The sequence below is a fragment of the Oncorhynchus gorbuscha genome, linkage group LG23 (genome assembly GCF_021184085.1).
Source record: "Oncorhynchus gorbuscha isolate QuinsamMale2020 ecotype Even-year linkage group LG23, OgorEven_v1.0, whole genome shotgun sequence".
Taxonomy (NCBI): Eukaryota; Metazoa; Chordata; class Actinopteri; order Salmoniformes; family Salmonidae; genus Oncorhynchus; species Oncorhynchus gorbuscha.
In genome coordinates, this window is record NC_060195.1 from 43,113,636 (window position 1) to 43,140,037 (window position 26,402).

The 26,402-nt window shown below is 43.9% G+C and overlaps 1 protein-coding gene across 1 annotated transcript in view; it reads right to left on the minus strand.

The window, feature by feature from the left end:
• Positions 1-26,402, minus strand: part of LOC124011420 (platelet-derived growth factor C-like) — a 91,168-nt gene that overhangs the window by 42,684 nt on the left and 22,082 nt on the right. The window contains exon 2 of the mRNA XM_046324782.1: positions 7,619-7,814. Within this exon, the coding sequence (XP_046180738.1) occupies positions 7,619-7,814 (196 nt within the window). The remainder of the gene's footprint in view (positions 1-7,618; positions 7,815-26,402) is intronic.

The window sequence follows — 26,402 nt, forward strand, 5'->3', positions numbered from 1 at the left end:
TTTTCATGGAAAACAAGGACATTTCTAAGTGACCCCAAACTTTGGAAAGGTAGTGTAATTGATGAGAAATGCTCAGTCTGAAGCAATTCGGCTATGGGTTTCACAGCCCTATAAGGATACAAATTATATCAGCTTAAAAAAGGGTGTATTTACAACCTATGGGTTATAAGATGTTAAGAATGGTGTTATAGAAGAGGCTGGAAATAATTAAATACCCTAAGCTATGTTCAATGTCAGCAGCAATTTCCAGTGAGAAATGTTTAGTCTGAAGCCATTCGGCTATGGAGTTCACAGCCCTATAATAATGATACAAGTCATACCACCTTAAAAGGGTATATTTACAACCTCTGGAATATAACATGTTGGGTAAAGTGGTATAGGAGAGTCTGACATACTTGAGTTCAGTCTTTGCCAATGAGAACAAACAGGGGCCTAGCTTTGTCCTTCATGACTGGGAAAATCCTTGATTCTAGGCTGTAGAAAATCCTACATCTCATTAGATCAGAACGGATCAATAGTAATTCATGTTACGTATTAACATCCTACAAAAAAGGATAGTGTGATATTTGTCTACCCATATGATGTGAATCATTGTCAGGGTATTTGATATAACAAACAGGTCGTTTGAAAATGTGTAAAATGTGTTTGTTTTGGGTCAAATTATAGAGGGTTTTCTTCTGAATGGTCAGGGAATAGCACTTTCCATTCAGCTTCAGGAAATGTTGATGTAAGACTTGATGTAATGGCGTTCGTCTGTTGAAGAAAGAGAGTCGGACCGAAATGCAGCGTGTTGGTTACTCATGACTTTAATGAACTGAATCGCGGTACATGAAATAACTGAAATACTAAATACAAAAACAGAACGGAACGTGAGACTTATTACAGCCTATCTGGTGACTACTACACAAAGACAGGAACAAACACCTACGAAATACAAAGCGAAGCCAGGCTGCCTAAATACGATTCCCAATCAGAGACAACGATAAGCACCTGACTCTAATTGAGAATCGCCTCAGGCAGCCAAGCCTATACCACACCCCTAATCAGCCGCGATCCCAAATAATACAAACCCCAATACGAAACACAACATATAAACCCATGTCACATCCTGGCCTACCCAAGCATATAACTAAAACACAAAATACAATGACCAAGGCGTGACACTTGATCACACCTGTAGAGACTAATTCTATACGTTACCCCATTGTTGCGTATCCATTGTTCACTAGACACACGAAATCTGCTGAAATACTTTTTGTACGAATTGAGTGTGAGATTGTGTTGACACTGCTCAACGGCCTCGTGACCCAAAGCCATTGAGACCATCGCAGGTCAAGTTAGCAGTGGTCAACATTGATACAGTCAGATGCTACAATACAGAAACAGACCTCCGATGTGAAAAGTCAAGCCGGGACCTGTCAGTCCTACAGGAAACCAGCATAACACCGACACAATCTTTCCACTTCAGAACACGATTACACACTATACAGGAGAGATTATCAATGTAGGAGAACAACCACATAACAAAAGAGGGTCCAACCAAGCCCACCTGCCGTCTCGCCAGCCACAGTCGGCTGCCTCCGGAGAGGATTCACCCAGACAGTACTCAGCCAATACTTCAGGAGCTAAAAATGTAACCAAGTACCTGATACGTTGTGAAAATGGTGAGTTCTGGCCTTCTGAAGTTTGACGACCATCCAGAAAACTATTGGGCCTGGAAACCATCCTTCCTTAGCAGCACCCAGGACTTAAATCTGACAACCAGAGAAGAGCTGGACCTACTCTCCAAATGGCTGAGTCATCTGAGCAGGCCAAGAGAATAAAATAGGTGCGTGCACACAACGCAACAGCAGGGCACACACTTGTATGGCAGAGAATTGAAGACTGCTATGGTTCACCTGAAGAAATTGAAGACGCACTTCTGAAGAAAATGGAATATTTCCGAGGATAACAAACAAAGACAACCAGAGGATGAGAGCTTGGGGACCTGCTTCTAGAGCTGGAGTCAATCCTATCACAGAGAAGCTTCCTAACGCGTCAAAATACAAGGAAGATAAGTAGGGTTGCATTCCCACCTTTTTCCTTCTTTGCCAAGTTCATCCTAACCCAAGCAAAGCCACACAATGTTCCAAGCTTTGCCTTCTTGAACACGAGGCTATAGCTCTTCAAAGACTGAGAAACCACCTACGAAGCACAACAAAACACAGAACACCAGTATCCATAAGGAAGACGGAAGTCTCATCTGAGTCTGAAGCCAACCAGACTCTCTCAGAAAGTTGAGGACCCAGGCAGTGTTGTTCCACAACAATCATCATCCGATGAGAAAATATTGCAGTTTCAGGAGCAAGATACTAGATAAAGCTTAAGTCTAGTCTCAAGGACAACCACATGTTACAGATGCTGTGCTTCAACCAGTCATCTCGCAAAAGATGGTGGGAAAGGGGTGCTGTGCAAAGAATGTGACAGTGATAGACATCCATCCACGCTGCATCCGGGGTCAGCCTCATGGAAAACAGAACTCCGCTACCAAGGAAAATCATGACGGAAAGCAAGAGGAGAGTGCAACACTTGCAGTAACCTCAAAGTGCACTGAGATCTGTGGAGATGCATTCAGGTCATGCTTTAAGATATGCTAAGTCAAAGTGTAACCCGCAGGCCGCAGAGAAAGGCGTTCAGAACGTACGCTGTCTGAGACAAACAAAGTAATAAGTCTTTAGCAAGAACCAAGTTCTTCGACCTCTTTGCTGTCCGAGGCGATTCCGCTCCATACACTCTGAAGACATGTTCAGCAGTTGTAGAGACATCTGGGAGGAGCGGAAGCAACTACATCATTGAGTCAATGTAGGGCAAGGCACAGCTCACTCTCACCACTCACATAGAATTGGACATGATGCCAGATGACAGATCAGAGAACCCCCTCACCTGAATTTGCACGTCATCACCCTCATCTGAAGCCAGTCACAGACAAGATTCCAGTACTCTTCCCAGACCCAAGCAGGAGGAGGATTGCTGTAAGAGATCTACTGAGAATGCACAAATCAGAGATGAGTACAATGGGCCGCACAATGCACACTACGCGCAATGTCTAGACCGAGGCTGGGTCATCATCGGGGAGTTACGCATGTCTGGACGGAGCTCACAAGCTAGCGAAAGTGAGCCTTCACAAAACAAAAGTGCTACACAATGGACGCACAACATTCCTTAGCCCTTGCTCTAACAGGATCCAGATCAAGGCGAGACTGGTTAACACTACACTGTGCCAAGGGACCACAGAAACGAATGGCCTGTTGGACTCATCGTCAAAACTGTACCCAGCAGTGACAAAAGTTCGAAAGGTTGAAGTCAAAGCCATGAAACAGGTGTACTTCAGACATGTCTCCGAAGTCATCCTAATCATCAAAAAAGTGATATAAAAGTTATTTTATTTCACCTTTATTTAACCAGGTAGGTTTAGTTGAGAACAAGTTCTCATTTGCAACTGCGACCTGGCCTAGAAAAAGCAAGCAGTTCGACACATACAACAACGCAGAGTTACACGTGGAATAAACAAGCATACAATCAATTATACAATAGAAAAAGTCTATATACAACATGTGCAAATGAGATAGGATAAGGGAGGTAAGGCAATAAATAGGCCAGTAAGTAATTACAATATAGCAATTAAACACTGGAATGGTAGAACGTGCAGAAGATGAATGTGCAAGTAGAGATACTGGGGTGCAAAGGAGCAAGATAAATAAATAATATACAGTATGGGGATGAGGTATTTCGATGGGCTATGTACAGATGGGCTATGTACATTGTGACGGCCCTGAATTTTTCTGAACCGTCTCAGTGCAGCTCCTTCCAATAGGGCGCTTTCCCTTTAATTCCCAATTAAATAGCCAGTATCAGCTGCGCAAAAGTGGGGTTGTGATGGAGACGTGCATGAGGATGTGTTCAACCCTCAGTTCCCGAAGCTTCTCTATTCCGTTGTTTTGTTGCCGTTAAACGTGTGTTTTGTTGCCTAATAGAGTTTACCCAGGATCGGATCCACTCTTTGCGTCCCTGGACTACACCTCTCCGTTCTTCGTGGCCTTTCTCCGCGGGAGATCTATTGGCGGATTGGATTGTCTGACTGACCGACTGACTACCACCTTTTTGTATACGGTATTTCATTTGTTTGGATGTGATGTATACTGTGATTTGTGTAGTTAGTGGTAGTTGAGGACTTAATTAAGAGTTGATCCGCTTTAAGGTTCTGTGGTAAAGTAATTGTTATATTGATTGTATGTTTAATACTGGGTTTACGCTACACGGAACGAACGGACAAACATCGCGTGACAAAAGTCACTTGAGTTCCCTGAACTCTACCGGGCAGGACTCTTTTTAGGCCCGAGGTACAGGACATTTCTGGAGGAACCAGAACTCATTGTGATATTATTATATATGTGTGTAATCATTGTTGTTGCTAATACAACCCACGCAACAGAATATAATTGTTTTTGAAGTTCTTTTCAAATGTTTTAAGGGTTTATGAAAAGTTTATTTCCATCCTGACTTTTACATACGTCCTTTGTATTGGTGTAGACTTGACGGACCAGATGGGACTCATTCCCACCCAAACTAAAAGGAGAAACTAATGTTTTCTCTGGTAGGCACAACCTACCTGGCACCCCTATAAATAATAACCTCAAGTCAAAACCGTTACAACATGTGCAGTGATCTCTGAGCTGCTCTGACAGCTGGTGCTTAAAGCTAATGAGGGAGATATGAGTCTCCAGCTTCAGAGATTTTTGCAGTTCGTTCCAGTCATTGGCAGCAGAGAACTGGAAGGAAAGATGACCAAAGGAGGAATTGGCTTTGGGGATGACCAGTGAGATATACCAGCTGGAGCGCATGTTACGGGTGGGTGCTGCTATGGTGACCAATGAGCTGAGATAAGGCGGAGCTTTACCTAGCAGAGACTTGTAGATGAAATGGAGCCAGTGGCGACGAGTATGAAGCGAGGGCCAGCCAACGAGAGCGTACAGGTCGCAGTGGTGGGTAGTATATAGGGCTTTGGTGACAAAACGGATGGCACTGTGATATACTGCATTCAATTTGTTGATTAGAGTTTGAGGCTATTTTGTAAATAACATCGCCGAAGTCGAGAATCGGTAGGATGGTCAGTTTTACAAGGGAATGTTTGGCAGCACAAGTGAAGGATGCTTTGTTGTGAAATAGGATGCCGATTCTAGATTTAATTTTGGATTGGAGATGTTTAATGCGAGTCTGGAAGGAGAGTTCACAGTCTAACCTGACACCTATGTATTTGAAGTTTTCCACATATTCTAAGTCTGAACCATCCAGATGCTGGCAGCGATCGGTTGAAGAGCATGCATTTAGTTTTACTTGCATTTAAGAGCAGTTTAAGAGCAGTTGAAGAGTTGTATGGCATTGAAGCTCATCTGGAGGTTAGTTAATACAGTGTCCAAAGAAGGGCCAGATGTATACAGAATGGTGTCGTCTGCGTAGAGGTGGATCAAAGAATCACCAGCAGCAAGAGCGACATCATTGATGTATACAGAGATGAGAGTCGGCCCGAGAATTTAACCCTGCGGCACCTCCATAGAGACTGCCAGAGGCCCGGACAACAGGCCCTCCGATTTGACACACTGAACTCTATCAGAGAAGTAGTTGTTGAACCAGACAAGGCAATCATTTGAGAAAACAAGGCTATTGAGTCTGCTGATGAGGATGTGGTGATTGACAGAGTCAAATGCCTTGGCCAGGTCAATGAATACAGCTGCACAGTATTGTTTTATCATCAATGGCGATTAAGATATCGTTTAGGACATTGATCGTGGCTGAGGTGCACCCATGACCAACTCTGAAACCAGATTGCATAGCGGAGAAGGTGCATGGGATTCGAAATGGTCGGTAATCTGTTTGTTGACTTGGCTTTCGAAGACCTTAGAAAAGCAGGGTAGGATATATATAGGTCTGTAGAAGTTTGGGTCAAGATTTTCCCCCCTTTGAAGAGGGGGATGACCGCAGCTGCTTTCCAATCTTTGGGAATCACAGGCGACATGAAAGAGAGGTTGAACAGGCTATTAATAGGGGTTGCAATAATTTTGGCAGATAACTTTAGACAGAAAGGGTCCAGATTGTCTTGCCCGGCTGATATGTAGGGGTCCAGATATTGCAGCACTTTCAGAAGATCAGCTGACTGGATTTGGGAGAATGAGAAATGCGGAATGCTTGGGCGAGTTGCTGTGGGGGGGGTACAGTGCAGTTGACCGGGGTAGGGGTAGCCAGGTGGAAAGCATGACCAGCCGTAGAAAAATGCTTATTGAAATTCTCAATTACAGTGGACTTATCGGTGGTGACAGAGTTTCATATCCTCAATGCAGTGTGCAACTGGGAGGAGGTGTTCTTATTCTCCATGGACTTTACAGTGTATTTAAACTAAGTGAGAACTGTTCTGATAGACATATAGTTATCTATACATAGTATTATAAAGCTCTATTGCACTACTCTGTCATCTAGTGGCAAACGTGGGTGCCGTAGCTTTAAATCAACCAACTTCGTGTTCAGAGCTCATTCCAACAGAAACATACAGATAAGCTTCATCTTCCTTACCTACTAGGCCTTTGATAAAGATACATTTTTAAGTAGGCACCTTTGGTTTTTGAGTCATTAGTACATGCTTTTGTTCATTCAAGCTGTGCTTTCTAGAAGATTAACATTTTCAAAAGTTTATTCTAGGCTTTAGGGATGCAATGATGCTAAGCTAATGTGTGCTAACTAATCACCATAGGAGAATACATTAGGTGTTAGCATAATATGTTAGCTATCTTTTTGACATGCAACTTAGCTTCCTTTACTTTATATTGTTGTGTATCTGGCTAATAATGTGAGTGCCTAGGTATCTCTATGTTACAAGATGCTACAGTTGTAATTATTTTTTAATATGTGTATTGCTGTTTTAGTGATTTTGTGGCACTTTTCCAGTCAGGTAAATTGTCATCCTTTCTGCAATGTCATGTTGACTATCTAGACCTATTGTATTGTTAGCTCGTGATGGTTCATGCAGGAGTCTATTCTTTGTGTACGCATTTATGTATGAATGTGTACAAATCATTTTCTAATAAAATTTTCTTTATTCTGTACTTTACAGTTTTGCAAAAATCATCTCACTAAACATAAAAAAATGGTGCTCCTGCCTCCGGGGTCTTTATTGGGAGTTATAAGCTGTCTGCCAAGCTTTATACTTACACATATTGTGAGGGCAGAACAATCGTTTCTACTTCACAATAACAGCACTTACATTTGACCGAGGCAGCTCAAGCAGGGCAGAGATTTGACGAACTGACTTGCTGGAAAGGTGGTGAAAGTCAATGAGCTCTTCAGTAAGGCCATTCTACAGTCAATGTTTGTCTATGGAGATTACATGGCTGTGTGCTCTATTTTATACACTTGTCAGCAACGGGTGTGGCTGAAATAGCCAAAACCACTCATTTGAAGGGGTGTCCACATCCTTTTCTATGTATAGTGTAGCTATGTTGTCTATATGTTGCATTTGTAATATAAATCTTAGTTGTACTCACAATATGTTATATGCACATTTCATATGTGTTTTTGCTTATGATCTTACTTGCATATTCCATCCTCTGGGTCTTCCAGGCCAAACCTCTCGTCGAAGGATAACTGGATTCTCATATTGTCATTGGAGGCCACTAGTCTCCAGACCAACACGGTACTCCTGGGGTAGGTGAGTGGGAAGTCCGGACTATGGATCACTCCCTCTCCTGTGACGGGGATTATCTTCTCATGCTGGGAATCTTGAACTCCTTGGAAAAATATTTGGGAAATGTTACTTTTATATTATATTTACATTGGTAGAAGAGATGTTTGAGATAAGATGAAAGATTGTGTAAAGATGAATAGGAATGGTCAACTTCATCCCTGCTGGCATTGTAATGGTGGTTTATTAAAGATGTTGGCCATTTCAGGACATGGTAGAAACCTACTGATGCACAAGGCTAAGAAAAAAAAACTTTTTGGATGGCAATGTATTGGAATAATGAAATGCCATACTTATAACAATAAACCTTATATCCATTTTTGGGAAATGCAAATGGGGTGGAAGCCTCACAACCTCCAATATAATAAAATGTAAACACAGAACAAAGTCATGACGATACAGAAGTAAGTAAAAATATCTCTGAGAAAAGAGGAAGAATGCGCAGACTGTTCTGCCAGGCTAAATATCCGGATACCGAACTGATAAAGAACAATTTATTCGACAGAGGCTATGAGTTACCAGCTAAATTGCATCTTCATTAAATATTGATAATCAGAGCCTCTGATAATATTTGAAAAGTAATACAGTGGAGTAATAAAAGTATAACTTAATAAATGGTTATGAGACCTCTGTGTTGAAATGTGGACACAGTTTTATGTTCTGCCAACGCAGCACAGTTTCAGAGAGTTGATGTGGATCAATGCAATAATCCTCAAATCACCACACACTAAGTTTTTACTCACAAGAAGTTGGTTTCTGCTGGTAAGAATGCAAGTATGAAACATGTGAGGTCTGCTTGCAATGTCATTCTCACTATAGTCTCTGTCTGACAAATAATCTACTTTTGTTAATCGAAGGAAGAAAAAAAAACTGTTAAAACATTGAATGGTCAGAGGGGCAAACACTGAAGCAGGGACACTTATGATTGGGGCCTTCATACTGTATTTGAGTAGGCCAAAATAATTGTTCCAGTTTGCCATTCGGCATAGTAAAGCATCAGTCCACTGCCCCTGCCTAAACAACTGAACATCACAACATCTATTAAGCTTAATTTATTTTGTGAAATAAATAAATGCCTGAACACTACCGTTTGACAAAAGATCAAGTGTTGCCTCAAGAAGCATGTGTCCTTCCCTATAGGGGCAAAGTATTGGAGTGACTTTTACAACCATAGCAGAGAAAAAAAATCTCAAAGCTTCCCCAACACCTTTCTGACACTATCGTTTGCACAAATCTCTCACCGCTGGCAGCGGTTCCTTAAAAAAAAATACAGCTACAATACACTATGATTCAGCATCTTGTCTCCATAAACTCCTGGAATGACTTAACGAGCTACCCACAACGGGCCGGTTTCCCCCGGGACCTGCAGCCAAGGGGTCTTAAATCACACCCCTCACGCTGCACCCTCTATACTCCCTCTCTCCATCAGGGCCTGTCACCTCAAGGAGAATACACTGTCAATAATTTGTCTGTTTGCCAGCCTACCGGCCCAAAATTCACTGCCTGTCTCCCACCTGACCACCCACCACGACAATACTAGCGAGCTGAACCAATCTCCTAAGAAACAGTGTCGTTATGATGTCACATATAGATGTATCAGGGAGATCGGCTTTAAAACAGGCAGCTTTGAGGAATAAGAGGAAAGTAAGCTTTTCCAGATGAACAATTGGATTTTAATTGCGCAGGATAGCATTTCCATTCTCTAATCAAGAGTCAGGCAAAGGGAGACTGTGCAGAACCATCTCACAAATTTTGCCATGTTAGTATGATTTAACAAGGAAGGGTAGACTATACATCTATAACACAGTGGTTTCTGCCAGTGTTGGTCAGATGACCCCAGATCACTATTACAGATCGCAATAGCAGGGTGTTTTCCCTGAGTGCTGACTGCGGTGTCTGGACAACATTGCTGACCAAGGGAGTCGTCGACAACAGAAAGACATTGTGCTTAAGTGTCTGATCCAAGATCCAACTCGATTTGATCCACTGTGACACAAGTTGTACATCTGGCACTAAATACAGTGCTTGTCGACCACAAATATGAGATAAATAATTGGGATGACACAGCTTGGTCAGATAACACATCAGACACAGTCAAAATATTTACATGTTTCCATTTAGGGTTGGTGGCACGCCAGCTAGGAAAGGGAGAGTATTACGTAAGACACAAATTATAAGGAACGGTCGCATGTCAAGACTTCTCAATGAAGTCGGTTCTTTCACAGAAGTAAAAAAAAAAAAAAAAAAACCTTGGCTTCCAACACCAACCACAGCGAGGAAAAAGAAAAGCCACCTTGTTTGGGTAGGCAAGCTGTTGCAGCAAAATGATTCTTTCACTCCCCCAGAGATAGAAAACGGACATTTTGTGCAATATCATTCCAGACAAAAGAGCCTATTACCCTTCAAGCAGTATTTCATGGCTGTACACCTCAGATACACCTCTTCCAGAAGACAAAACACCTTATGTTCTCAGTCAGAGATAAACAGATCATCCTTGTTGCTTCAGCCAACTTTTATTTGAGGTCTTTGATGTCACTAAAAAAAGGTTTTATAGCTCATTTCATCTGGAGGTGCAAGTAACGGCATCATTGGGCCCATTTAATTGACTGCTCGCTTGCTAGTCATTGGTTGGCTGGACCACTAACAGCTATAAAACCCGCCAGCCGATAGGCTCTTTAATCCTGTTAAGGCTTTCCATCACAATGGCACGTCTTGAATTACCTTCGTATTACAGTGCGGGAAACAGAGGCTCAAAGTACATAATGATTGTGAAAATACCACCTCAGATATACAGTACAAGCGGCACATTAAGAGTAGTAGGATACACATGGTTTTAATGTAGGTGGAGAACAACCAACCTCCTTTAAAAACATACTTGTTGCAATTAAAAAGACACATGCATTTGGGAACCATTCCCAAACATAATTCCTTGGGGAAAATCAGCTAAATGCTGAATGGAATGCCTTTTTATTAAATGACAATCTGGCCTTACTGTAAGTGAGAGAGGGAAGGAGAAAAAAGGTTATGCCCTAATTAAAAGGTTTTTAGACACGTGGGAAGAAAAAGTGATATCCTACTCTGTCCACAAAACCAAAAGGGATATTATGTTGCATGTTGAACTTCTTAAATTGACAGTCTGATATATCATAGAAATCAAGTTCTATTTGCAGGTGCAAATGTCATCGGATGCGTTTGCCGGTAGCCCACTGATTGATGGTACAGTCGCAGTGTGGTTTACTGTAATAAATGGGGAAAATACGTACATCTTCTGTCATGTCTGTGTTAAAACAGGAATTAGAACTATTCCCTTGAACAAGACCTTTTAAAAAAAGAGAAAAAAGCTAAAAATACAGTATGAGGCCTCACACCATCTTTATATTACACACACACTTTCAACCTCCACCGTTTTAGTGGCACACACACACACACACACACACACACACACACACACACACACACACACACACACACACACACACACACACACACACACACACACACACACACACACACACACACACACACACACACACTAGGTCTGTCTATTTCTGCGTGAAACCCAGACTTCCAAATGACCTCTCTCCCCAGGTTAACCAATGTCACATAATAGGCCCAATCCCAGGAGTGAATTACCTCAAACATGACTTTTCCTTGACCCACTTTCTGCGAGGAAAGTGTAACCACGATTATGGGAGTAAGTGAGTTTGAATAAATAGGACAAATACATAAATATACATACACACAGTTGAAGTCAGAAGTTTACTTACACCTTAGCCAAATACATTTAAATTCAGTTTTTTTTACAATTCCTGACATTTAATCCTAGTCAAAATTATCTTTCTTTGGTCAGTTAGGATCACCACTTTATAATAAGAATATGAAATGTCAAAATAGTAGTAGAAAAAATGATTTATTTCAGCTTTTATTTATTTCATCACATTCCCAGTGGGTCAGAGGTTTACATACACTCAATTAGTATTTGGTAGCACTGCCTTTAAAATTGTTTAACTTGGGTCAAACGTTCTGTGTAGCCTTCCACAAGCTTCCCACAATAATCTGGGTGAATTTTGGCACATTCCGCCAGACAGAGCTGGTGTAACGGAGTCAGGTTTGTAGGCCTCCTTGCTCGCACACGCTTTTTCAGGCCGCTCAGCAAAGTAGAAGCCACAGGTCCAAAACCGCCATAAAAAAGCCAGACTACAGTTTGCAACTGCACATGGGGACAAAGATCGTACTTTTTGGAGAAATGTCTGGTCTGGTCTGACGAAACAAAAATAGAACTGTTTGGCTATAATGACCATCGTTATGTTTGGAGGAAAAGGGGGAGGCTTGCAAGCCGAACACCACAATCCCAACCATGAAGCATGGGGATGGCAGCATCATGTTGTGGGAGTGCTTTGCTGCAGTAGGGACTGGTGCACTTCACAAAATAGAAGGCATCATGAGAACGGAAAATGATGTGGATATATTGAAGCAACATCTCAAGACATCAGTCAGGAAGTTAAAGCTTGGTTGCAAATGGGTCTTCCAAATGGACAATGGCCCCAATCATACTTCCAAAGTTGTGGAAAAAGGGCTTCGGGACAACAAAGTCAAGTTATTGGAGTGGCCTTCACAATGCCCTGACCTCAAGCCTATTGAACATTTGTGGGCAGAACTGAAAAAGCGTGTGCGAGCAAGGAATCCTACAAACCTGACTCTGTTACACCAGCTCTGTCAAGGGGAATGGGCCAAAAGTCACCCAACTTATTGTGGGATGCTTTTGACCCAAGTTTAAATTGTTTAAGGCAGTACTACAAAATACTAAATTGAGTGAATATAAACTTCTCACCCACTGGGAATGTGATAAAAGGAATAAAAGCTGAAATAGGTAATTCTCTCTACTATTATTCTGACATTTCACATTATTAAAATAAAGTGGTGAGCCTAACTGACCTAAAACAGGGGATTTGGACTATGATTAAATGTCAGGAATTGTGGAAAAACTGAGTTTAAATGTTTTTGGCTAAGGTGTATGTAAACTTCCGACTTCAACTGTATACACACACAGTGCTACCATTGTACTTTGTTGACACATTACTTGGTAAACCATTTGGGCCTATTCTAACACTATTAAAACATTAACTTTTTTGATTGCCAAAACAGAGGACAGTGAGTAAGTGCTCACATGAACGCACACACTGGGAGACATGAAGGGACACCCACACTAATGTGCAATTACCTACAGTCACAGTCCACAACACTTAAGTAGGTAGTTGCACTCTGCATTCACATGCACAATCACACACAAGAGCATGCACACCCACCCACCCAATGTTAAAAGGCACCCACTGGACTTGGTGTATGCGTCCTATCACAATGGGAAAGTGAGATTTGAAGAAGAAGAATAAAACTAATCTGGCTTTGCTGTAATATTACTAAATTCTCATGTTTTCATTATTATATCATGAATGACACATTCTAGAAAGCCTGTAGCAATGAGCTTTTCTCAACAGACATGTTGTAATATTTGTCAGACATAGCTTTTGCTCCCGTAATAGACCAGCACTATTCATGTCAGACCACAACACACTTCAACTCTGACAAAATGGTAAGCATTCCACTCAGAGTTTAAGGCAAGGTTCTCACAGAGGTTACATTGATCATTCTCAATTTCAGTTGGCAATGGTCAAAGGTTAATTGTATCCAATTGCTATGGATTGCATTAACATGAGGTTACGCTTGTTAAGTGGACACGTAACAGTATTTTCACACAGAGCAGCAATAATCAGACAACACCGTGACACCTGCGCCCTCGACTGTCTTGCCTCTGTTTCCGACGTCAAGCCGAAAGCGGCCGTGACAACAATTTCCCTTCCTATAAAACGACACGAGAACCATTAGGGTACTAAATCAAAATAGTTTTTAATTTGAGCCGAGTTACCTGCTAATCAAAAGTCACTATGAATCCATAAGCGACAGGGTCCAAGCCGCTTTGCACTGGTGATGAAACAATACCCAACAATTAATTATTGTTTTTCCCCCCTCGCTGCTTTCTGGCCAAAGCAATGGCTCACACATCTGTTTCTTAAAAATTCCAGGGCAGCTTTGGGCTATTTATCGCTTTCAGGTTTACAGTTTGTCAGACAAAAATACGCCATGGGATTTTTTGTACCACATTTTTTTTTAACAAAATAAAATAAAAGTTAGCCTGCATGGGACCGCTACCATCTGTAATGATTCAATCTGACTGGCAATATGCTTCTGTATGAGACTAAACATAAAGCGTGACACTTGATTTGCAGAGGTCACTGATGCTACTGTGGCAGCTGCTGAGGCAGGGATGACAGAGCACAGAAGCCTGGCTGAGTCATGGCACTGTATATGCCTAGAAACTGTGTGTGCCTAGGCCTATACTGTACATACCGGTTTGTAGTCCAAGTGTGTGTTTGTAGTAATTGAGTGCATTTCTGTTGGTTTAAGTCCACAAAAGGCTTCCTCATTCTACTAACTGCGTCTTCTAAACTTTTGACAAACCTTCAACTCGCAACATTTTATCTTCTGACAACATATGAAAACCACTATGGCTAGTTTCAAAGAGAAAATCAAAAGGTAAAAAATCATTGAGATTTGATTGACAGCATGACACAACCCTTTGACACCATGTGGCCAAGGCTTATCTCTGTTCGTTACTGACAGACAGAGCAGACAAATACCGGAAACCTCCTAAGACTATTGACTTTTCGCCTCATGAAGACAGTAGACTCACAGGCCGGTAAATCTTCAACAGTGATAAGTAACTTCAGCTGTAGATGAAGTTATATGCACCTGTAGGTTTCACAAAAAAAATGTACAGTTTGTTTTGACATTTGATTTCCTTTACACACACACACAGAGAAAGACAAACAAGACAGACAAGACAGAGAGAGACAGAGAGAGACAGAGAGAGACAGAGAGAGACAGAGAGAGACAGAGAGAGAGAGCCTTTAAGAGAATATGAAGCTAAATAGTGGGATTTGAATGTTAATTGTCTGTCTGGAAGATCCATCACTCGGCAGAAGACCTGCAAGCCAGGACGCAGCTGGGTTTTTTTTTTCTTTCAAAAAGGCCTTTGGTCCAGTCACAAGAGATTCACAATTAGAAGCCTTACGGCTTATAGTACAGTAAGGCACCCTAGTCCAGTGTTCCCCAACCCTGGACCTTGTTGTATCCCCAACAGCACACAGCTTCATTGTAGCCCTTGACAAACAACTCGTTCAACTCATTAAGGGCTTGACAAGTTGAATCGGGTGTGCTTGCCCAGGGTTTCAATAAAAAGGTGTACTGTTGGGGGGTACTCGAGGACCAGGGTTGGGGAAACACTGGCCTTGTCCAGTAAAGTAAGCACCCTGGCCACGTGAGGGGGACGTACTTCCCCTTAGGCCGTCTGTGTCAAAACATGGGAAGACATCTGCGGACGCTATCGAATCAAATTTGTTAAACAAGTGTAGATTAACAGTGAAATGTTTACTTATGGGCCCTTCCCAACAATGTAGAGAAAAAAAGACAAGGAATAAATACATAATGAGTAACAATAACTTGGCTATACACATGGGGTACCAGTACCAAATCGATGTGCAGGGGTACAAGGTAATTGAGGTAGATATGTACATATATGTATGGATAAAGTGACTATGCAGCAGGATAGATTAAACAGTAGCAGCAGCACATGTGATCATTCAAATGAGTTCGTGTAAAAAGGGTCCTTGCAGGTAGTTAAATAGTTAACCATTACCTACCCAAACTAACTATTTAGCAGTCTTATGGCTTGGGGGGGGGGGTAGAAGCTGTTGGTTCCAGACTTGGTGCATCGGTACCACTTGCCATGAGGTAGCAGAGAAAACAGTCTACGACTTAGGTGACTGGAGTCAAGACTATTTTTAGAGCCTTCCTCTAACATTGAGTGATATAGAGGTCTTGGATGGCAGGGAGCTTTGCCCCAGTGACGTACTGGGACGAATGCACTAAACTCTGTAGCGCCTTGTGGTCTGATGCTAAGCAGTTGCCATACCAACTGGTGATGCAGCCAGTGAAGATGCTCTCAATGGTGCAGCTCTAACCTTTTGAGGATCAAATCAAAGTTTGTCACTTACGCCAAATACAATACAGTGAAATGCTTACTTACAGGCTCTAACCAATAGTGCAAAGGTATTAGGCGAACAATAGGTAAGTAAAGAAATACATGTAAAAAGACAGTAGTCTATATAAAGTAGACCCACTACTGTATATAGCCTGAGGGCCCATGCCGGATCTTTTCAGCCTCCTGAGGGGGAAGAGGCGTTGAAATGCCTTTTTCACGACTGCGTTCGTGTGTGTGGACCATGATAATTTCTTAGTTATGTGGACAGAGGAACTTGAAGCTCTCAATCCACTCCACAACAGCCCCCTTGAATTGGATGGGGGCAAGCATGACCCTCAGTTTCCTATAGTCCACGATCAGCTTCTTTCTCTTGTTGACGTTGAGGGAGAGGTTGTTGTCCTGGCAGTGTCAGTGACCTCTTCCCTATAGGCTGACACATCGTCGTTGGTGAGCAAGCCAACCACCGTCAAGTTGTCAGCAAACTAAGATGTTATTGGGAGTTGTGCGTGGCCACGCAGTCGTGGGTGAACAGGGAGTACAGGAAGGGACTAAGCACGCACCCCTGAGAGCCATCCATGTTGCAGGGTCACCGTGGCGGTTGTGTTGTTCCCTACTATCATCACCTGGGGGATTCCCATCAGGAAGTCCAGGATCCAGTTGCAAAGGGAGGTGTTCAGTCCCAGAGTCCTGAGCTTAGTGTTGAGCTTGGAGGGCTTTATGGTGTTTAACACTGCGCTATAGTCAAGGAAAAGCATTCTCGCGTAGGTGTTCCTCTTGTCCAGGTGGGAGAGGGCAGTGTGGAGTGCAATAGAGATTGCATCATCTGTGGATCTGTTGGGGCGGTATGTGAATTGAAGTGCATCCAGGGTGTCTGTGATGGTGTTATTGTGAGCCATGACCAGCCTTCCACATATGTAGCCATGAAAAGCTTTGAGTGCCACGGGGCGATAGTCATTTAGACAGGTTATCTTGGCGTTCCTGGGCACAGGGACTATGGTGGTCTGCTTGAAACATGTAAGTATTACAGACTGGGTCAGGGAGAGGTTAGACATTTCAGTGAAGTCACTTGCCACGTGGTCAGCGGATGTTCGGAGTACGCATCCTGGTAATCCGTCTTGTGAACGTTGAGGTCTTACTCACGTCAGCTACAGAGAACAAGATCACACAGTAATCTTAAACAGCTGGCGCGCTCATGTATGGTTCGGTGTTGCTTGCCTTGAAGCAAGCATAGAAGCATAGCCTTTAGCTCAGTGCATATATATAATATATATATATATATGCATATATAATCCATGGTTTCTGGTTGGGAAATGTACATACGGTCACTATGGGGACGACGTCGTTGATGCACTTATCATGTGGACTGATTGTGGTACACTTCTCAATGTTGTCTGATGAACCACAGAATATAATCCCAGGGTTCGTACAAACAGTGGCAAGTCGAATTCAATGACTTTTTCAAGCACTAATATTTTCACGGGCCATCAATTGTCATTTCTAGTTGCCACCAGATGGCAGCGACAAACTCGTGAAAAAACCCAACTAACCTACTATTCATCACTGAATTCTACTCAATAATACGTGTTTCACTACTAATTAACTACATACAGGAGTGATAAGTCAGCACTGATGTTGAGTTATTCCCTTATATGAACTGTAACTCAGTAAAATATTTGAAATTGCTGAATTTATATTTTTGCTCAGTGTACATGCTAATAATATGAAATTGTCTTTATATTTCACAAACCCTTAGGTCCCACAGGCTGTACCAACATATAATAACATAAAAGTGAATTATAACAGTGTAAAAAGGCCCTTAGTTTAGTCTAAAATGTTGTATTCTATACCCATTTCAAGAGAAACCAGTTATTAATGTTTGACAAGATTAAAGATTCTCAGAGGACCCCATTTAAATTTTAGGGGACCCCACCTGGGTCTCTGACCCAAAGTTTGGGAACAACTGTACTACTGTCTTCTCTCCCTGCTTGCTTCAAGCATGAGCTTCTCTGTGATGGACTGATTTTTTGGACTGACTTATTAAGTCTCACAATGAATAACAATTACGCTAAATCATTGAGAGTGTTAAGTTGTTCGATATGGATAATAATGTAATAGACTCCTGCTGGGAGTGACAGTGGCATCTTGTGAACTGTAACCAGTCCTCACATTCTAACATATTTTTTGGGACAGTGTCAAAGCTGATATCTATATATTGTTAGCTAAACCAAAAGGCAGTCTAGTTATCAAAAAAAGGTAGCTCAGGACATCCAAATGCCAAAACAAACTGCCATTGTTGCGAGTGGTCAGATTTGCCTTAATTTCAGCATTAGCTCTGGGTAAATATTAAAAGATAATTATTGTTTCTCCTTCTTACCTATTACAAATCCTGTGAATGGGAGGTTTGAGACCTGCCTTACAAAACGCAGGGAGATAAGTCTAACCCTCTGTCTGGCCCAGCACCAGACGGTTTACAGACAGGCCACATATTTTTTTAAGTTCCCTCCACAGCTGTAAGATCTTATGGCAGAGGCTGCTCCGGGCCCCTTTGTAGTCTGAAATGGGCAGCTGGATATTTGGAGTAAATTACAGTTTTATCTGGGCGGGCCATATTGGCACACAGCTTGCCTCTCAAGATCCACATACTGCTAAAGGCTGATTAGAGATCCAGGTTGTTGGATGGAGTTGGGAGAGTGGAGACAGACGGGTGATCGTAGACCCACCTTTGTATTTTTACATAGAAGCTCTCTAGGCCCAAAAACAGAAAACTCCATCTTGAAATAGTCCACAGTGGAGGTCTTGATAAAGTGGAAAGTAAATTTAAGAGAGGTGGGTCGACCTGTCAATATCCTTGAACACAGAAGTGTACAACTTTGGGTTTTATATCTTGGATCGCAGCTTGGACATTACCCACATTCACACCCACATTCACACTCCATAGAGATCCTCAACTTCACACATCTTCCTCCCACAGAATCCATTACTTGTAAGAATAGTTTATAAATAAAAAGCTCTACTTATGACTTCTCACCAAAGACCAGACTTATTTCATTGTCATGCACTTGAAAACAGGTAGCATTACAGCCATTAAGCAAAAGCCACCTACGGTAGGCAGATATTGCAAAGTTGGGAAGTTCATTTTTGGTAAATTTAGGTACATCAACAAAACAAAAACTTCTGACCAACCCTGTAATAAGCTTGGAGCTATTCAAGCGAATCTGGATAAAGCTTTTCAAACGGTCTAAAGTGATTTCCATCAGTGGCAAATTGAATGATTAATCCTAGCCAGGAAAGGAGAGACAAGCACCAAAGAACATTTTAATCTGGGCAATTAAAAAACAAATGTTATGGCTTTGCTTTATTCTCTAAGATATAGAGCTGCTTCTTTAAGAGGGTTCTAATTAATGGCCATCCCGCCAGGCTCCCACAACCAAGAGTTCAGCTGTCTGGTGTCACGCCCTGGGCTTAGTATTCAGTGTTTTCTTTATTATTGTGGTTAGGCCAGGGTGAGACATGGGTGATTATGTGTTTGCCTTTTCTAGGGGTTTTGTAGATTGATGGGGTTGTGTTCAGTGTAGTATTCTAGGTAAGTCTATGGTTGCCTAGAGTGGTTCTCAATCAGAGGCAGGTGTTTATTGTTGTCTCTGATTGGGAACCATATTTAGGCAGCCATATTCTTTGGGTATTTCGTGGGTGATTGTTCCTGTCTCTGTGTTAGTTTGCACCAGATAGGCTCAGTCACTTTGGATTTTCTTTTTTCCTTGTTTTGGAAGAGAAGAGAACGTGAGCCGGGTGCGCCATTCTCCTTGCGGAGATGGTGCTAAATCCATCAACACGGTCGGTCCCTGGGATTGGGCTGGCCAACACGATTCGTTTTGCTTGGAAGGAAAAGGAGTTGGAGCCTTTAGGACGGGAAACTTTTGGAAGGACTATATTGATGGGGATTCTAAAGCTGACGGTGAAGGACGTGTTTTGTTTCCAAGGCAACTCTGAGGGAGCATACGGTGTGGCTCTACATACTGAGGAGAAACACAATGATATCCTGAGAAGGGCAAGAGCAGTGGGAGGTGAGAGGCCGATGAGCCACTATGAAATAACAAGCCTGGCGAGGAACAACTTTAGGGTTGTAACTGTCAACATATACAACCCATACGTTAAGGACGAAGAGGTGAGGGCCTTTCTGGGGAGATACATGGATAACGTCTCCTCAGCAGGGCACCTCAGACTTCCTTGGGTTTTGGAATGGGAGGAGAGCCTTCCAGGCCCTCCTCAGGGAGGACCCAAAGAGACATAGTGGCTACCTCCATCCTCCAGCTATGTTCTCCCTAGGGGCTGACAGGGGGATGTTGTTTTATGCACGTCAGCCCTCATTTTGCAGGCGCTGTATGGCCTACGGCCACATCTTCGCCTCGTGCAGCATAAGAAAGTGCAGATTTTGTGGCTCTGGGGAGCACGAGGTGAAGGATTGTGAAAAGCCTTAGGCGTTCCACGGGTGTGGCTCGTCAGCACACCTGTGGCGGGGGTGCCCGGCTCGTCAGAGGTCATACGCGTCTGCGGCTGGGGGGGGCAGGAGCGGGGGATGGGGGAAGAAGAGGGGAAGGAAGCACGCCTCATGACCAGAGTACAGGTCCAGAGGGGAAGGCCGCAAGGAAGGAGAAGGAGCAAGAAGCGGCGGATGGAAGAGAGAAGGAAACGGAAGGCACGGGAGTAGGATAACCAGGAAAAGCGGCGGAAGAATGCAAGCGAGTGGAGGAGCATGAGAGAGAAGAAAGCGAGGGAGGGGTGGTGGAGAAGGAGACTGTGGAAGAGCAAGTGGAGTGGGGGGAAAGTGCCCTGGTGGAAGAGATGAGGGGTATGGTGGAGGAGCTGGCGGGGGGGTGGTATCTCTCCTCTGCCGCCATCACCAAAGAAGAGAGTGAAGAGGAGGGTGCGATTGGCTGACAGTGAGAGAGAGAGGATGGCCAAGAGAGCGATGGGGTTGGGAGAAACCTCTGGGTTGCTGCTGGTTTCCCCAGGCCCTCAACTTCTGTTGGGTGGGGACACACCTAACAAGACCCAGGAGGAGGTGGAGTTTTTTGTTTGGGGACTCGGCCTCCCCTATTCTTTTCCAAACGAGCTGCAGCGTTGGGGAGGGGGATGAATGTGGGAGTAGACCCAGGGTGCAGGGCACCCCGGAGCCAAACACTATTCCTGCGAGATGGAGGAAGAGACGTCGGGAGTACGGATGGTGTTATCACCGGTAGATATGGAGCAGGGGAGCATCGGGTGAGTCTCCTGTTTTTTTTTCTGTATGGGTTTAGAATTTGTGTATTACATGTTTTATTTTATTATTTCATGGGGTCTAATTTTACTTTTGTTAGTTTAAATGTAAGGGGTTTAAAGGATTTTGTTAAGAGTTTGATTTTTGTTTTTTACAGGAGGTTCACCTGAGGGATGGAGGGGATGTTAGTAGGTTTAAGAGGGAGTGGGACAAGGGGGAGTCGGTTTGGGGTATTGGGGGGGGTGCACTCATCAGGGGTAGGGATTTTGTGTGGGCACAGGGAGGTAAAAGTGGAGGTTTCTTTTGTGGTGTTGCAGGGGAGGGTTATAGGGGTGGATGTAACGATAAGGGATTGTAAATTTAGATTAGTGGTGGTGTATGGGCCACAGGTAGTGGCAGACAGGAGGGAGATGGTGGACTGTCTGGCGCCCCTGTGTGTCACAAATAGGAAATTAGTGATCGGGGGGATTTTAATACAGATTTAGGAAGAGGGGGGGATAGCAGTGCAGGCGCCATCACCGGGCTAATGGCTTGCCATGGTCTGGTTGATGGTGGTCTGCATACTACTCCGAAAATGGCCGGTCCTACATGGCGCAACTCCAGGGGGGTATATTTTAGTACCCAGGTCTTTGGGTAAGTTGTCTTGGCGGCTGTTGCCTGTTTTCTTTTCGGATCACGACGGGGTGCTCCTGCAGGTGGGGTCGCCAGTCTGCCTCTTTGGTAGGGGGTACTGGAAGTTAGAGCGGGATGTGCTGGAGGAGCAGGCTTTTGTTGACAGGTTTTTTGGTTTCTTTTGGAGGCTTGAAGGCCTCCGGTCCATGTGCGAGGGGGTGTTAGAGTGGTGGGAATTGGTTAAGGTGAGGATTAGGGCTTTTATAATAGGGTATTGCAAGAAGAAAAAAAGGGAGGAGAGGAGGGAGGTGGATCGTATCCAAAGGTTAATTGAACTAGAGTACGAGGCAGGCAACCTCGGCGGGTCGTTTGACTGGGAGAGATCCGTAACTGTAAAGGCGCAGCTCAGGGAGTTGCAGGAGCGGAAGGATCGAGCTTTCCTGGAGCGTGCGCGTAGTGGCTTTCTAGATCACAATGAGACTTGTTCTGCTATGTTCTTTAAGTCGGTTAGGGCCAGACAGAGTAGGAAGGTAAATGCATGGCGTTAGGGAAGAAAATGGTAGTATAGTTAGAGAACCAGAGGATATGGTCAGGGTGACAACTGATCATTTCCAAGGTTTATTTAAGGAAAGGGAAATAGATGTAGAGCAGGGAAATGTGTTTTTAGAACACTTGTCCAGGCCGTTGCCGGAGGACTTTAGAGAAGTGATGGAGGCCCAGATCTCACTAGAAGAGTTTGAGAGCGCTCTTAGGAGGATGGGAAAAGGGAAGGTGCCTGGGATGGATGGGCTGCCGGCTGAGTTTTATTTCAAGTTTTGGTATACTTGGACCAGTGGTCCTCGAAGTCTTGAAGGCTATCCTTGAGACGGGGGTCCCGGGGGGATCAATGGCTGCTGGTGTCCTGTTACTTTTATATAAGAAGGGGGAAGTAACAGACCTTGGCAACTGGTGGCCGTTGACCATGCTATGTGTAGATTACAAGCTACTTGCAATGGTTTTAGCAGACCGGTTGCGCACAGCCCTTCTCTACGTCGTCCATGAGGATCAGACGTGCGGGGTAGAGGGCCGCTCTATTAGATGGAACCTACAGTTAATCAGGGACTCCATCGCTTGGGTTGAAGATAGAGGACTGCCTTTAATGGTAGCAGTGCTAGATCAGGCGAAAGCTTTTGATCGCGTGAATAGATCCTTTTTATTCAGAGTGTTAGGTCGATTAGGATTTGGGGAGAAGTTCATAGGATGGATTTGTACATTATATGTCAGAGCGGGGTGCCGAGTTAGTGTAAATAGTCACTTGGGTGATGTTTTTGACCTCTCGTCTGGGGTCAGGCAGGGGTGTCCATTCTCGGCTCTCCTCTTCGTTCTGTACATGGAGCCTCTGGGGGCTGCCATTAGGGCAGACACATGGGTGGAAGGCTTGTTGATCCCTGGAAGTGGTGGGCTGCGTGTTAAGATGACGCAGTACGCCGACGACACTTCCTTGCTGCTGTGCAAGGACTCGTGCCTGACAAGGTCCCTTGCCATCTTTGGGGATTTCACCCGAGCGTGCGTTTCTGAACCATGCAAAGTCTTCCGTCAAGTTTTTCGGAAGATGCCGCGGTAGAACAGATGTGCCCGGGGGGGTTATCTCTCTGTGAGGGGACCTCCGGCTCAGCGACGCTAAACTGGAACATGCGTATCGCAGTGGTACAGAGGAAGCTAGCAATGTGGAAGGCTAGGTATGTCTTTTATGGGCAAAGTCCTGGTCCTAAAGGTGGATGTGTTGCCGTCTCTTTTGTATTTGGCGTACATCTACCCATTGCAGGCTTGTCTGAGGAGGCCTCTAGTGAGGCTTGTGTTTCAGTTCATGTGGAGTGGCAGGTGCGAGTGGGTCGCCAGGGCATGCATGCTCTGTCCCATCGGAGAGGGAGGTAGGGGGGTACCACATTTCTCCCTCAAGCTGGAAGCAATTTTTGTTTCTTTCTTGTTAACGGAGCTTGCTCATCCAGTGATACACCTGTCCGGTTACCTCATGCAGGTGTTCTTCTCGTATCAGGCGAGAAGTGTAATGGTGTGGTCTAACACGGGTCCTCGGGCGGAACAGCTGCCGTGGCACTTTGGTAATGCGGCCAAGTGGCTGCGTGCGCAGCCTGAGGTTGAAGTTGTCCGAGTAGGTCTAGATCACAGGTACCTGTACGAGGAGGTCAGGAAGGCAGGGAGTCCGGCGCCTGTAGTGGGGATCTCGGAAGTGGTCTGGGAGGGAGTGCAGGCGCGGGGTCTGGACAACAGGCTCAAGGACCTGAATTGGTTGAGCCTCCATAAGTGCTTGCCGGTACGTTCCATCATGTACTGGTATAGTTTGGTGCAATCCCCCACCTGTCCAAGATCCTCTTGTGGCAGGGAGGAGATGTCCATGTCTTTTGGGACTGTGCCTTTGCCGGAGTAGTATGGGCTAGGGCACGGGTGTTAGGTTTGGTAAGGGGGGATTTTGTATTGACGTGAGCCAGGTTAGAGAGAGGTGTAGGGAGAGCGAGAGGGACGGATAGGGACAGGTTTCTGCTCTGGCTTCTCATGGGTCTATTTAAATGGGGGCTGTGGGAAGCCAGGCAGAACATGGTTAAGACAGGGAGAGATTGGGGGTGGAAGGGATAGTGAGGAGGGTGGAAGGAGATTTGAGGGGGAGGATGAAGAGGGAGGAGATGAAGTGGGGGCAGCATGCTGCTCGGGAGAGGTGGAAGGGGGGTTTAGGGCTGGGTGTCATTTAGATTTGTAAGGGGATAGATTAGGGACTGGGAGATAGGGAAAGGTAGTTTGTAGGGTGACTGGGAGGGAAGATGCTCCCCTGAGGTTTTTTATTTTTATTTTTTTAGTTAAATTAAAATACCATTATTTGAGTATGTATGAAAATTATGAGTTGTAAAGAATGAATGGGATTGAAGGTAATAAATTATTTATTTTAAAAAAAAGGACTGTTTTGGTTTTTCCACATTTTCTTATTTTGTATATGTATATTCTTCACGTTATATACTTTATTAAAGATGTTCAACCATAACCACCCTGCATTTTGGTCCTCCTCTCCTTCACAGGAAGAAAACCGTTACATCTGGAGAAAGGAAGCAGTATGGACATTGTTTGTACAGTACCACTCAAAAGGTTTGGACACCTACTCATTCAAGAGTTTTTATTTTCTACATTGTAGAATCATAATAGTGAAGACATTAAAACTATGAAATAGCACATACGGAATCATGTAGTAACCAATAAAAAATAAATATATATATATATCTATATAAATGAGAGATTCTTCAAAGTAACCACCCTTTAACTTGACAGCTATACAAATTACTTGTTTAAAAAAAATCAAAAACTGGAAAGTGGTGCATGCATATGTATTCACCCACTTTGCTATGAAGCCACTAAATAAGATCCGGCACAACCAATTACCTTCAGATGTCACATAATTCTTTAAATAAAGCCACCTGTGTGCAATCTAATTGTCACATAATCTCAGTATATATACACCTGTTCTGAAAGGCCCCAGAGTCTGCAACACCACTAAGCAAGGGGCACCACGAAGACCAAGGAGCTTTCTAAACAGTTCAGGGTCAAAGTTGGAGAAGTACAGATCAGGGTTGGGTTATAAAACAAAATATACAAAACTTTGAACATCCCACGAAGCACCATTAAATTGAAAGAATATGGCACCTCAACAAATCAGCCAAGAGAGGGCCGCCCACCAAAACTCACTGACCAGGCAAGGAGGGCATTAACCAGACAGGCAATAAAGAGACCAAAGATAACGCTGAAGGAGATTGGAATATCTGTCCATAGGACCACTTTAAGCCATACACTCCACAGAGCTGGGCTTTATGGAAGAGTGACCAGAAAAAAGATGCACGACTAGCATCACCACCCTGGATGCCCGACTAGCATCACCACCCTGGATGGTTCCAACCTAGAATATGTGGACATATATAAGTACCTAGGTGTCTGGCTAGACTGTAAACTCTCCTTCCAGACTCACATCAAACATCTCCAATCGAAAATCAAATCAAGAGTCTGCTTTCTATTCCGCAACAAAGCCTCCTTCACTCACGCCGCCAAGCTTACCCTAGTAAAACTGACTATCCTACCGATCCACGACTTCAGCGATGTCATCTACAAAATGGCTTCCAACACTCTACTCAGCAAACTGGATGCAGTCTATCACAGTGCCATCCGTTTTGTCACTAAAGCACCTTATACCACCCACCACTGCGACTTGTATGCGCTAGTCGGCTGGCCCTCACTACATATTCGTCGCCAGACCCACTGGCTCCAGGTCATCTACAAGTCCATGCTAGGTAAAGCTCCGCCTTATCTCAGTTCACTGGTCACGATGGCAACACCCATCCGTAGCACACACTCCAGTAGGTGTATCTCACTGATCATCCCTAAAGCCAACACCTCATTTGGCCGCCTTTCGTTCCAGTACTCTGCTGCCTGTGACTGGAACGAACTGCAAAAATCGCTGAAGTTGGAGACTTTTATCTCCCTCACCAACTTCAAACATCAGCTATCCGAGCAGCTAACCGATCGCTGCAGCTGTACATAGTCTATTGGTAATTAGCCCACCCATTTTCACCTACCTCATTCCCATACTGTTTTTACTGTTTTTTATTTATTTACTTTTCTGCTCTTTTGCACAC